This window comes from Aquarana catesbeiana, linkage group LG02, assembly GCF_042186555.1.
Source record: "Aquarana catesbeiana isolate 2022-GZ linkage group LG02, ASM4218655v1, whole genome shotgun sequence".
Classification (NCBI taxonomy): Eukaryota; Metazoa; Chordata; class Amphibia; order Anura; family Ranidae; genus Aquarana; species Aquarana catesbeiana.
The window spans coordinates 794,375,212-794,390,574 of NC_133325.1; the positions used below are offsets into that span (position 1 = coordinate 794,375,212).

A 15,363-nucleotide genomic window follows, 5' to 3' on the forward strand; every position below is an offset into this window, starting at 1 on the left:
CTGACTGGCCTCCGCCCCCCAGAGTGACGTCACTCAGCGAAGTGATCAGTGTGGAGTCTGACAGATACTGAGCAGTCAGAGGAATCCTCCACAGACCCTGAGTATAGCCACACCCACCGCACACCGCCCATCCAATCATCTGCCGGACACTCCTCTTTATTTATTCTGCATTATGTCATAATGTTTATATCTGTGTTGTTTGGAAACATTTTACTGTCATTGTAACAGTTCAGAGTGTGGAATGTTATTGTATTTGCTTGTTAGTAATATAAGTGATCTCCAATAAAACACTCAGTGTGCTCTGTGCTGTATACTCTGTGCTCTGTACTGTGTGTTCTCCTCTATACTGTGTGCTCTGTGCTGTCGGCTGTATGCTATGTGTTGTGTGCTGTGTGCTTTGTGTTGTGTGCTCTGTACTGTATGCCCTGTACTGTGTGCTCTGTGCTTTTCGTTGTGTGCTCTGTACTGTGTGCTCTGTGTTGTGTGCTCTGTGCTCTATGCTTTGTGTTGAGTGTTGTGTGCTGTGTGCTCTGTGCTCTATGCTTTATGTTATGTACTGTGTGTTTTGTGCTGTATGCTCTGTACTGTGTGCTGTGTGCTCTGTGCTTTGTACTCTGTGCTCTATGCTTTGTGTCGTGTGCTGTTGGCTCTGTACTGTGTGTTTTGTGCTGTATGCTCTATGCTTTGTGCTCTGTACTGTGTGCTCTGTACTTTATGCTTTATGTTGTGTGCTGTGTGTTCTGTGCTTTGTGTTGTGTGCTCTATGCTTTGTGTTGTGTGCTCTGTGCTTTGTGTTTGTGTACTGTGTGCTGTATGCTTTATGTTGTGTGCTGTGTGTTCTGTGCTCTGTGTTGTGTGCTCTATGCTTTGTGTTGTGTGCTTTGTGTTGTGTGCTCTGTGTTGTGTGCTGTGTGCTTTGTGTTTGTGTACTGTGTGCTCTGTGCTTTATGTGCTCTGTGCTTTGTGTTGTGTGCTCTGTGTTGTGTGCTCTGTGCTTTATGTTCTGTGTGCTCTGTGCTTTGTGTTGTGTGCTCTATGCTTTGTGCTGTGTTCTCTGTACTCTATGCTTTGTTCTGTGTGTTGTGTGCTCTATGCTGTGTGCTTTGTACTGTATGCTTTGTGCTGTGTGCACTATGCTATGTGCTTTATGCTGTGTGCTCTGTGCTGTGTGCTCTATGCTTTGTGTTCTATGCTTTATGTTGTGTGCTCTGTGCTTTGTACTGTGTGCTCTATGCTTTGTGTTCTATGCTTTATGTTGTGTGCTCTATGCTTTGTGCTGTGTACTGTGTGCCCCCCAGAGAGACGTCACTCAGCGAAGTGATTAGTGTGGAGTCTGACAGATTCTGAGAGATTAGAGGAATCCTATACAGAGACCCTGAGTATAGCCACACCCACTGCACACCGCCCATCCAATCATCTGCCGGACACTCTTTATTTATTCTGCAGTTCCAGCTGGTGGAGGGATGTACAGTAGAATGTTACATTGTTTCTCTGTATTGTTCGGAAACATTTTTTTTACTGTCATTTGTAACAGTTCAGACTGTGGTACTCTGTACTCTTTCATTATCCCCAGAAACATTGAAAGATTTCACTTTTATTCTAAATGTTATAAAATATTTTTTCTTATTATGTCCATTTAAAGGTAACAGAAACCTCACCTTGAGTCCATTGTATATTTATAAGTGCCGCACGGCTCACTTCACATATAATTCATTCCCAGTGCTTTATATAAGACTCAAATTATACAAATATAAAAGGAATCAAACCAATAATTGGCGCTTCACCTAAAACTCACAATTTAAAAAAATGATATTTCCAACCTTAAATAAATAATTCTGTGCATATGTGAAGATGCATTACATTTTTTTGGCGTAAATATATGCAGAAAAAAATACAATAAGTGTTTAGTGCTCCACATCAAACTGAACTCTCAAGGTCTATATATGAATAAACATTCACGTCTTTCAAGTCCATAACATCCAAAAATAAAGTGTTCCCAATGAATCTCCAGTGCACCACCCAGTGTAAAAAGTGGCTTCTCGCCTCCTATAGTATGGATATAAATATATACAGGTCATACAGCGATTTGCTTATAGTATAAACTGGATGTATAGGATGGGAGCAAAAGATGATTCCATGCTGGGACATATTATAGAGAGACAGGAGGAGAAGAAGAGACACTTCCATTGTAAAATATAGAGGGACCAGACATGAGCAGCAGACTCTTCCATTGGGAAATACAGGAGGGGAGCAGATATGAGATATATCATAGAGAGACAGGAGGGGAGCAGAAGACACTTCTATGATGAGATATATTATAGAGAGACAGGAGGGGAGCAGAAGACACCACCACGGTGAGATATATTATAGAGAGACAGGAGGGGAGCAGAAGCCACTTCCATGGTGAGATATATTATAGAGAGACAGGAGGGGGGCAGAAGTCACCTCCATGGTGAAATATATTATAGAGAGACAGGAGGGGAGCAGAAGACACTTCCATGGTGAGATATATTATAGAGAGACAGGAGGGGGCAGAAGACACCTCCATGGTGAGATATATTATAGAGAGACAGGAGGGGGGGCAGAAGACACCTCCATAATTAGATATATTATAGAGAGACAGGAGGGGGGCAGAAGACACCTCCATGGTGAGATATATTATAGAGAGACAGGAGGGGGGCAGAAGACACCTCCATGGTGAGATATATTATAGAGAGAGAGGAGGGGAGCAGAAGACACTTCCATGGTGAGATATATTATAGAGAGACAGGAGGGGAGCAGAAGACACTTCCATGGTGAGATATATTATAGAGAGACAGGAGGGGGGCAGAAGACACCTCCATGGTGAGATATATTATAGAGAGACAGGAGGGGAGCAGAAGACACTTCCATGGTGAGATATATTATAGAGGGGCAGGAGGGGAGCAGAAGACACTTCCATGGTGAGATATATTATAGAGAGACTGGAGGGGAGCAGAAGACACTTCCATGGTGAGATATATTATAGAGAGACAGGAGGGGGGCAGAAGACACCTCCATGGTGAGATATATTATAGAGAGACAGGAGGGGAGAAGAAGATACCTCCATGGTGAGATATATTATAGAGAGACAGGAGAGGAGCAGAAGATACCTCCATGGTGAAATATATTATAGAGAGACTGGTGGAGCAGAAGATATTTCCATGGTGAAACATATTATAGAGAGACCGGGGAGTAGAAGATATTTCCATGGTGAGATATATTATAGAGAGACTGGAGGGGAGCAGAAGACACCTCCATAGTGAGATATATTATAGAGAGACAGGAGGGGAGCAGAAAACACCTTCATTGGTGAGATACATTATAGAGAGACTGGAGCGGGGCAGAGGACACTTCCATGGTGAGATATATTATAGAGAGTCAGGAGGGGAGCAGGAGACACCTCCATGGTGAGATATATTATAGAGAGACTGGAGAGGAGCAGAAGACACCTCCATGGTGAACTATATTGAGACTGGTGGCGCAGAAGATATTTCCATGATGAGATATATTATAGAGAGACAGGAGGGGGCAGAGGACACTTCCATGATGAGATATAGAGAGACAGGAGGGGGCAGAATACACTTCCATGGTGAGATATATTATAGAGAGACAGGAGGGGGGGCAGAAGACACCTCCATGGTGAGATATATTATAGAGAGACAGGAGGGGGCAGAATACACTTCCATGATGAGATATATTATAGAGAGACAAGAGGGGAGCAGAAGACACCTCCATGGTGAGATAAATTATAGAGAGACAGGAGGGGGGCAGAGGACACTTCCATGGTGAGATATATTATAGAGAGACAGGAGGGGAGCAAAAGACACTTCCATGGTGAGATATATTGTAGAGAGACAGGAATGGGGCAGAGGACACTTCCATGGTGAGATGTACTATAGAAATCCAGATCTCTCCTATCATGTATGCTCAGGGCTGGGACTGAAAAGAGGAAGAAATGCCAATCACAATACATGGATATCTAATAGAACTGATCACTACACCAAGTATTGCACAAATATGGAATTATCTTCTATCCTGCAAATGATATTTCTGTTCCATGCCATGGGCTATCTCAGCACATAGTATAGTACCTAGATGTCACAGTATCGGCAGCTTCAGGCATAACATTCATATGAACACGCTCCTCCCCCACTCCACCCCCATACGTCATCCTCTACTTCAAACTTCATATTACTTCTTACAATGAAACTCTCTCCATATGAGAGACAACACGACTGAGGAGCAGAGAGATCTCTACTGATGGGACAATGGAAAGGTAATGTCTGGCTGTAAATAATATTGATACTACTACTACTACACTACTACTAATTATATTGATACTACTACTACTGTTGATATTGATATTGATACTACTATTGATATTGATACTACTACTATGATTAATACTATTGCTATTGATACTACTACTTACTACTGATACTACTGATGCTACTACTACTATTGATACTACTATTGATATTGATACTATTGATTTTGATACTACTTCTATTGATACTGCTACTACTGATATTAATAACACATGAAAATAAATATGAATAATATGAAATACATGGGTTTATATAAAATCCTACTACAGATCCCAGCAATATATACATGGAGATTAGTATATATAGATGTGATCTGTATACAGAGATATAATATCTGATCCCAGTGGTGTATACATGGAGATCAGTATATAGGAATAGATGTGATCTGTATACAGAGATATAATATCTGATCCCAGTGGTGTATACATGGAGATCAGTATATAGAATAGATGTGATCTGTATACAGAGATATAATATCTGATCCCAGTGGTGTATACATGGAGATCAGTATATAGAATAGATGTGATCTGTATACAGAGATATAATGTGTGATCCCAGCGGTGTATACATGGAGATCAGTATATAGAATAGATGTGATCTGTATACAGAGATATAATATGTGATCCCAGCGGTGTATACATGGAGATCAGTATATAGGAATAGATGTGATCTGTATACAGAGATATAATGTCTGATCCCAGCGGTGTATACATGGAGATCAGTATATAGGAATAGATGTGATCTGTATACAGAGATATAATATCTGATCCCAGCGGTGTATACATGGAGATCAGTATATAGGAATAGATGTGATCTGTATACAGAGATATAATATGTGATACCAGCGGTGTATACATGGAGATCAGTATATAGGAATAGATGTGATCTGTATACAGAGATATAAGGTGAGGAGTGTAGTGTACAGGGTGCGGGGGGTGAGGGGTCAGGAGTATAGTGGTGATGAGCTCTATACCCGTAATGGTTTTGCACAGAGCAGCCCCGATCCTCTTCTTGTGGGGTCCCCCGGCGGTGCTCTGTCTGCATCTATTGACACAGAGTGGGTGGCTTGGCCCCGCCCCTGCTAACTTGTCACAGCATTTGATTGCTATCAATCTGCCCAATGAGCAGGGAGACAGCAGTGAGAGGTGCTGCTCTAATGCACATCGCTGGATCAGATTAGGGTCAGGTATGTAAAAGGGGGGGGGGGGCTGGGGGCAGCACAGAAAGTTTTTTATTACCCGAATGCCTTGAGGTAAAAAACAACCTTAAGGCTTTAGAACCACTTTAATCTTTGTCTATGTTCCAGTTTAAGCTGATACCCTGACCATTGCTCCAGGTTTCCTGCTTCCGGGTGTCTTCTTCCTCTTGTAGTCTTCTATGGAGTCACCCTTGCATGCAGGGACTAGAGTTGTCTCCCTGCTACAGCCTACACTATGTGCATCAATAGAAACACACAGCCCCATAGCCTAGAATAGCAAGACACTCCCCTCCTCCCTTCTCCCTCCCTTCTCCAAGCTGTCAGACTGACTCCAGGCTGCACTGTACCCTGTTAACCCTTTCCTGTGTATACCAGAAGTTCAGGGAAGCAGCACTGAGATAGCATGAACCAGCAGAATTGAAAAGGTATAAACCGCATATGCTGTGTTATGAATTTTAACAAATAGTTTACTTAGGAATGTTTATTTTATTGTGCTTAATGTGTTCAGCTGAAAGAATTCTAAGAGTTGAATCCTACGTCAAGTGATGTATATTTCTTTTGTTAGATCTCCTGTTACTGTATATCCTCCTGGTCTGCCCATTGCTGACATGGGGAATGGTGTACATACAGAGCGGATCAGAGATCAGTGATTGTAATATGAAGTGTCCTCGGTCTGAAGGTGTGCTGGAGCTGTACAGACGATGTGGGGGGGCAGCAGACACTTTACTGGAGTTGTACTGTGAAGATCTGAACACCAAAAACAAAGAGAAGACCAGACTTCACCTGGACACAGGGAGCGGCTGCTGGAAGCTGACCCAGACTGGGAGGAGAGACTCCTGTGTGTATATTACAGAGTATAACAGTCACTCAACAGATACACTTTCCTCTACAGAGATCCGTGTTCTGGGTAAGAGTCCATATACTGCATCACACTTCTCTCCACGGTACATTGTACAATATGGGGGAAAATAAAGAGATACACTTTTTTTATAGAGACCCGAATTGCCCGGGATAGTCCTGCATTTTGCAGGTCGGTCCCGGGCACCTTCATTCCGGGACAATACAGTGTCCCATAATGAAACTGACACAGCAGATGCACCTGTTCGCAATTCTGCATCGATTGCCGATGACATAATCTTGGCGAGCCGTGCGGCGCCCTACCTCTCCTGGAGAAACACAGCAAGAGGTGGATAAAGCCCCCCCTTCCTAATTGGGTGCTTTCACAAAGGAGGAGCCGTGGGCATTAGCCAGCCCTGTATTTTTGCCTCCAGCCCCTGATATTACCCCCAGCCCCCCCCCCCCCGGTGTTCGGCGTGTCTTACAGCTGTGGAGCCCCAAGCATCCCGACTCCCGGACAGAATACTGGATGCTGCACTGCTCAGTCCTCCTCCTCAGTGTGTTACAGACATCAGGTACATTAAGTACTAGTATTTCCCTATGGTTGAATTTATTTTGTGCATGTGCATTCCAGTGGCGGCTGGTGCTCAGTATTATACCTCTCCCCACGTGCACCACTGCCACCCGCCACTGAAACCTGCCACACTCACTTGGGCCTCTGCTGCCACATACCGCTGACACCACCCCATGGGTGACGGATGGGTAGGCGGCCTTACTCAGTCTCAGGACCCACTTCCTGATTGGCCGGGAGGAGAATCAGGAAGACAATAGCAAATATTAATTTGCTATTGTCACACAACTGGGTGGGCTTAGGGTGCAGTGCTCTGCGCCCCAAGCCCACACTTTTTTTAAGCCAATTAGAACCTCAGGCTCTAAGGCCCCTTAGGGGCCTGGCGCATGGATTAGGGGGGCCGCCACTGGTGCATTCACTGCATTGTGCATGGATTTGTACATATCAAGTAGGGGAAGCTCATTTTAGATTCGTCTTGAGGCTTCATTTTTTCCAATTTTTACTCCAGATCCCTCAGGTCATTTGTATTCCTTTTTGTAGTCTAAAGTATGGGGTTTTCTTTATGTGCAACTTTAGTGCCTTAGATATAAAGAGCATTTGTTTAATGTATGTTAGCCTAACATTGAAAGAACAATTACACTCTCTGAATCTAAGCGTCTGCCTGCAACTGCAATGATAGGATAACATACATTAAACAAATGCTTTTTCTATCTAAGGCACTAAAGTTGCCTATAAACCCAACTCTGCTCACGAGCATGGCCACCCACCGACTGCATTGTAAGCTGCTGACACTGCCCCCTTGTGATGTCACTGACCGGTGCATGCTGGAGGGTGTCCCCGAATGGAAGTTTGGAAATGTGGACACCCCTAGTATTGCTGGCAGATCACATAACTAATCATTGTGGGTACAAGAGCTAGCACTCTATTCCATGTATCTGGGCTCTGTGCTGGTGAGCTATGACTGATGGTGACCTTCTTTCTCCTGATCATTCCAGATCCGGTTCTCATCTCCAACCTCACCGGTACCAGGGGCTGGCTGGGTAAGGAGGTCGCTGTGAGGGTCCAGTTCTCTGGAGAAGAGAGCGCTGTGACCTGGGAGGTGGACGGGGAGCCTCTCCCTGAAAGATACTGGCTGATAGATGACAATAGGACGCTGATTATCCCCAGTGTGCAGAGAGACGACGCCGAGAGGAGATTCCGGGTCAGGATCACCAACCCGGTCAGTGAGGAGATCCGGGAATACCGGCTGGAGATCGGAGGTGAGAGGGGCAATTACTGGGGGAATAATCTGATCTGTATAGAAGATGATCATAGTGGGAGTGAATAGTAATGCCATTTTAACATCTCTCTCCCCTCGGATTTGACAATTCCCACCCCCAGCCATGTGATTTGAACAATTAACACCAGGCCCAGACATCATGGAACTATGGGATGGGATTTTTGAAATAGAATAGGGGTATTTCATAAACCTTCACACCTCTTATCGTGTTCTTGGACAATCAACATCTGCCTTGACACATTATATGGGGATTGGATGAAGTTAACAGGTACCCAGTGCTGTGTTTTGGCCTAGGCCGACAAGACACAAGCCTAGGATGGCACTGTGCAAAAAAGCCCTCCCTCACACGAAAAAGGCACCCGTGCACTCCTCCCGACTCCCGCACACAGGGCCATATCAGGGGAGTACAGCTGAAGAGAGCAGTGGCGTTGCGGGTGCAGAGGGGGCCAGGAAGCAGTTTTAATAGATGCCGTCAAGCCGCCCCCCTTGGTAAAGTGGTGACCAGTATCAGCCCCCCGCACTCCTGTATATATGTCAGCCCCCCCTCACTCCTGTATATATGTCAGCCCCCCACACCTGTATATATGTCAGCCCCCTCACACGTGTATATATGTCACCCCTTCACACCTGTATATATGTCACCCCCCACACCTGTATATATGTCACACCCCCACACACACACACCTGTATATATGCCAGCCCCCTCACACCTGTATATATGTCAGTCCCCCTCAGACCTGTATATATGTCAGCCCCACCTGTATATATGTCAGAACCCCCTCACATCTGTATATATGTCACCCCCACACCTGTATATATATGTTAGACCCCCAAACACCTGTATATATGTCAGCCCCCTCACACCTGTATATATTTAAGGTCCCCCCTCAGACCTGTATATATGTCAGACCCCCCCCCCACACACACACACACACACACCACTATATGTGTCAGTCCCCCCTTACACCCCTTACACCTGTATATGTCAGCCCCCACATACACAAATCTGTAAACACACAAGGCTCTGGCCCCTCCCTTGACATCACAAACAGCCCCCTCCCTTTTCTTCACAGCCCCTACTTGTAAAGGAAATCTTCCTACCTAGTCTCAGCTCATTTTTACAAAGCTGACATGTTGCTGACACAGAGGAGCACAGTACAGGCAGCTCACACGAGGGGTGCACATGCACATAGTAGCCAGAGGTGGCAGTAAAGAGCTCAATGTCTGAGCTCAATGACACAGAGCACCAGAAGCTGCAAGATCATTTATGTACTGCACAACACAATAACAAAATAAGGTCCGTTGGCATGGACCATAGGGTGAGTACATGGATTGAAAACTGGCTACAAGGGCGAGTTCAGAGGGTGGTGATAAATGGGGAGTACTCGGAATGGTCAGGGGTGGGTAGTGGGGTTTCTGTGCTGGGACCAATCCTATTTAATTTGTTCATAAACGATCTGGAGGATGGGATAAACAGTTCAATCTCTGTATTTGCAGACGATACTAAGCTAAGCAGGGCAATACCTTCTCCGCAGGATGTGGAAACCTTGCAAAAAGATCTGAACAAATTAATGGGGTGGGCGACTACATGGCAAATGAGGTTCAATGTAGAAAAATGTAAAATAATGCATTTGGGTGGCAAAAAATATGAATGCAATCTATACACTGGGGGGAGAACCTCTGGGGGAATCTAGGATGGAAAAGGACCTGGGGGTCCTAGTAGATGATAGGCTCAGCAATGGCATGCAATGCCAAGCTGCTGCTAACAAAGCAAACAGAATATTGGCATTAAAAAGGGGATCAACTCCAGAGATAAAACGATAATTCTCACGCTCTACAAGACTCTGGTCCGGCCGCACCTAGAGTATACTGTCCAGTTCTGGGCACCAGTCCTCAGGAAGGATGTACTGGAAATGGAGCGAGTACAAAGAAGGGCAACAAAGCTAATAAAGGGTCTGGAGGATCTTAGTTATGAGGAAAGGTTGCAAGCACTGAACTTATTCTCTCTGGAGAAGAGACGCTTGAGAGGGGATATGATTTCAATATACAAATACCGTACTGGTGACCCCACAATAGAAATAAAACTTTTTCGCAGAAGAGAGTTTAACAAGACTCATGGCCACTCATTAAAATTAGAAGAAAAGAGGTTTAACCTTAAACTACATAGAGGGTTCTTTACTGTAAGAGCTCAAGGATGTGGAATTCCCTTCCACAGGCGGTGGTCTCAGCAGGGGGCATTGATAGTTTCAAGAAACTATTAGATAAGCACCTGAATGACCACAACATACAGGGATATACAATGTAATACTGACACATAATCACACAGAGGTTGGACTTGATGGACTTGTGTCTTTTTTCAACCTCACCTATTATGTAACTATGTAACTATGTAATATGGCTCCCCTTCCCCCGCTCCTGCCTTCTCCTGGCCTGGGCAGGCCCCACTGGCCCCGGGGGCCCCTTACAGTTGTATTGGCTGTAACCCCCTTATGGCAGCCCTGCTACTAGCAACTTCTTACTCCATTGTACTCTATGGGGAAAACTGAACACTGGAGACTGTATGTGGGGCGGGGCTGCCATTCAAATAATCAGTGTGTGTTCAAGAGCTAGCACTCTATTTCATGTATCAGGGCTCTGTGCTGGTGAGCTATGACTGATGGTGATCTTCTTTCTCCTGATCATTCCAGATCCGGTTCTCATCTCCAACATCACCAGTAACTTCAGCTGGCTGGGTGAGGAGATGGCTGTGAGCGTCCAGTTCTCTGGAGAAGAGAGCACTGTGACCTGGGAGGTGGACGGGGAGCCTCTCCCTGAAAGATACCAGCTGATAGATGACAATAGGACGCTGATTATCCCCAGTGTGCAGAGAGACGACGCAGAGAGGAGATTCCGGGTCAGGATCACAAACCCGGTCAGTGAGGAGATCCGGGAATACCAGCTGACCAATAATACGATGTTCACCAGAATGCTGGAAACAGAAGGTATTGGTGACTATGGGGGGGTCATGTTATATTCCATGTATGGGGGTGTTATAGATTGGGGTCCTGTCTCCTCTTCTCTGGGGGGTCATAGTGGGAGTGTGACACAGAATGGTAACATTGTGTCTTGTTGTCTCTTCTCTGCTCTCCTGATGGAGGATTATACAGGTGAGATGTCACATGGCCACCAACAACCACCACTCCAAAGACATGCTGGTAGGTTGATTGGCTTCTGTCCAAAACTGTCTCTGGTATATTGGTGTGAGTTGGGGACCTTGGATTGTGGGCTCCTTGAGGGTAGGAACCAATGTGAGTGTGCAATGTATGTTTGTAGTGCTGCGTAAATTGACAGCGCTATATGGGTACCTTAAATAAAATAATAATAATAGATGAGCATCCTAATGAGACATGATGCACAGGGATAGGAACAATTGTAGACACTCACCCACACTCACTCAGGTTGAACTGGATGTACTGGTGTCTTTATTTAATGTAACAACACAAACTGATACATTGTATATTTATCATTTGTGTATCTAAAGCTAATATATTTTACATTGTATTTTCTGTCTCACAGATTCTGAATCACCTAGAAAGTGGTATCATCGTGTTGGTGTTAGTGCTGGTGGTGTCGTTGTTGTCATAGCAATATTGGTGGCTTTCATCATATATCAGGTGAGTGACATTCCCTCTCCCTATGTTACACTATTATACTCATATTAAAGCAGTAGTAAACCACTGCATTACAAAAAAACACCTGTCTGTAAGGCAATTGTATAATGTGCTAGTATGCATAGCATTCTAGCACATTATGAAATACTTAACTTAGAGTGACGCCCTCCAGTGGTGCGCTGTCACTGGTGCACTCTTTCCTCCAGGTTTGCGGGCTCCGGTTGTATGAGTGGCTGGAGCCATGATGATGTCATTCTCAGCTTCAGCACAAAGTTCTGAAGGTTCGGCATGGTATGCCGGTGTCAGGGATCTGTCAGCACCAGACGGGGACATATGCATGCGCGCATGCGCCTGCGCCCCTGTTCAAACTATGCAGCAAGATCCAGCTATTGCTGTGCGTCAGCGTGTCCCTCAGGCACACGCAGGTGCGTGACGGGTGTGCGCGTGCAGCAGGTGCGTGCGCGTTAACATTGTTTGGCGCCACTGAACGCATAAAGGTCCTCCAGCTGGACTGGTGCGTTGCTGTTTCATCTTTAGCTTCTGTGAACTGTTACCTGCATCTGATATATCTGTCTGCTATTCTGACCCGGCTTGTTTGACCATCCTGCTCTCTCCAATCCAACCCGGCTTTCCTGACCCTGCTGCTACCTCTGCCAGTACCCATTACCGACCTCTGCCTGATTACAGACTCTGCGTTTTGCCTGCTGTTACCACCTGCCTTGATTGCCTGCCGACCCGGACTGTCTGACCCTGCTTGTGCCTACCGTTAAGCTCTGTGTGCTTCTGCGGCGCTTCAGTCTGCTGTCCTCTGCTGACCGCCTGCAGTCCAGCCATCCCTGGAAGGATCTCTACTCTGCACCTGCACCAGAGACTTCTGCTTCACCAGGCACTCCTACCCCACTGTGCTCACGAAACCACTGTTCCCACTCCAGTGGCTCCTGAACCAGCGTTGTAAGAGAGGTCTCCTCCTACAAGTCAGGCTCTACTACCAGGTACCTAACAGCCGGACCTTCAGAGCACATGTGACGGTGACTTCACCGGCTGCATCCAGTGTGAATATCTTATAAAGTGCACGTTTAGGTGATATTCATTTTATCTACAGTACAAAAAAAAACACATTTACATAGCTCTTCACAGCCTTTGCCATGACTCTCAGAATTGAGCTCAGGTACCTCCTGTTTCCACTGATCATCCTTGAGATGTTTCTACAACTTGATTGGAGTCCACCTGTGGTAAATTCAGTTGATTGGACATGATTTGGAAAGGCACACACCTGTCTATATAAGGTCAGAGCACAAACCAAGCCATAAAGTCCAAGGAATTGTCTGTAGACCTCAGAGACAGGATTGTATGGAGGCACAGATCTGGGGGACGGTACAGAAAAATGTCTGCAGTATTGAAGGTCCCAAAGAGCACAGTGGCCTCCATCATCCGTAAATGGAATAAGTTTGAAACCAGCAGGACTCCTCCTAGAGCGGACCATCCAGCCAAACTGAGGGATCAGGGGAGAGGGGAAGTCAGGGAGGTAACCAAGAACCCGATGGTCACTCTGATAGAGCTCCAGCATTTCTCTGTGGAGAGGGGAGAACCTTCCAGAAGAACAACCATGTCTGCAGCACTCCACCAATCAGGCCTCCTGTGGTAGAGTGGTCAGACAGAAGCCACTCCTCAGTAAAAGGCACATGACAGTCCGACTGGAGTTTGCCAAAAGACACCTGAAGGACTCCCAGACCATGAGAAACAAAGTTCTCTGGTCTAATAAAACAAAGATTAAACTCTTCGGCCTGAATGACAAGTGTCATGTCTGGCCAATACCATCCCTACAGTGAAGCATGGTGGTGGCAGTATCATGCTGTGGGGATGTTTTTCAGTGGCAGGAACTGGGAGACTAGTCAGAATTGAGGGAAAGATGAATGCAGCAATGTACAGAGACATCCTTGATGAAAACCTGCTCCAAAGCATAAAAATCACAAAGCGGACTGCAGAAACAGCTATCGCCACCTGCTGGCTGTTAGCTGACATTGGATGTATTAAGAGGTCTGTTTAATCCTATTGCTGCCAGAGCCGTTTTTGTATTCTTTTTTTCACACAATAAAAAAAAAATAATTCTAGGCTTGAAAATTACTTAAAAATGCAAGCCATTCGTAATACAGTGGTGGATAACCTAGAACAGATAGCGATGTCCTGCCACTGGGCCCCATAAATATGGCAGCTCTTAGTGGTCACACAGTGGGGTTTATTTACTAAAGGCAAATCCACTTTGCACTGCAAGTGCACTTGGAAGTGCAGTCAATGGGGGACATGTAAGGAAGATAAAAAACAACATTTTTGCTTGTACATGATTGGATGATAAAATCAGCAGAGCTTCACCTCAGATCTACAGCCACTGCACTTCCGAAGGCACCTGTAGAACAGAGTGGATTTGCCTTTAGTAAATCAACCCCAATGTATTTACATCAAGGGCAACAAGAGGAAGATCTCATTTATTACACAGGTATATATTATGCCTATGTGGTCTTAAAATATATGGAGGGTGACAGTATAACTCTTATTGGTGTGCGCAGCCTATTGCATTAGGGTGTGCTACCCAGAGAACAAACACACATGTGTATATCAGCAGAGCAGAGGACGGTGTCAGTAGAGCAGAGATTGGTGTCAGTAGGGCAGGGGAGGGTGTCAGTAGATTTTATTTTTATTATTTTTTTACTATTTTAGGTTTTAAATGGTTTTTTACAATATGTTTTTTTTTATTTACTTTTTTTACAATTTTTTTTTTTAGGAGCCCCCTAAAGTCTAAACAGATCCCTGATGTCTCACTTTTGAGGGATCGAGGACAAAGCTTCCCCAGTCCCTTCCTCTGCAGCTTCAGCTGCACTCAACAGTGAACTAATGGGAAGTGCTCTGTGCAGAACGGCTTCCTGTTCATTCACAAGCTGAAGCATAATAAACATTTTATTATGCTTTAGTTAAGAATGAACACAGGAGCAACTGATACAGATCACTCACTGTGTTTGTTCAGAAAAGGAAGGGGCCAGTAAATGAAATATTTACCAGCCGCTTCCCCCGCTCTCCATCCTGAAATATCCCCCGCAGTAGCCAGGGGAGAGGAGGGAAGCACCAGGAACAGGAGAAATCATCATTGCACAGGGTAATTGGGGTGTGGAACACCCTGTCCGCACACCTATAATAACGCTGTCTACCATGCTTGTGCTACTATAGCCGTATTACTGGGCCTTGAAGTGCAGATGACGATACTAACTTGTTATCAGTGAGTGGGCAAACATCCTCCTTGTATGTGGTATCTGTTTTCCACCATAACCCACAGCTGTGTGACTGGTGCAGCCATAATATTATACGATCATTATACGGTCACACCCACATGTTTGCAATGCTGTACTAATAACATTTTTTACACAGAAAAATTATAAAATTATAAAAGTACAAACTTTTTTTTTTACTGAATATCACATCATCTCTTT

General features: G+C 45.1%; 1 protein-coding gene across 1 annotated transcript; it reads left to right on the forward strand.

The window, feature by feature from the left end:
* The first annotated feature begins 4,220 nt into the window (after positions 1–4,220).
* On the forward strand, positions 4,221–15,133 carry LOC141127769 (uncharacterized). The gene is made up of 6 exons (XM_073614538.1): positions 4,221–4,297; positions 6,113–6,454; positions 7,951–8,214; positions 10,922–11,215; positions 11,790–11,887; positions 15,104–15,133. Exons 1-6 carry the CDS (start codon positions 4,282–4,284, stop codon positions 15,131–15,133), a joined length of 1,044 nt encoding a protein of 347 aa, XP_073470639.1. The 5' UTR covers positions 4,221–4,281.
* Positions 15,134–15,363: the final 230 nt, after the last annotated feature.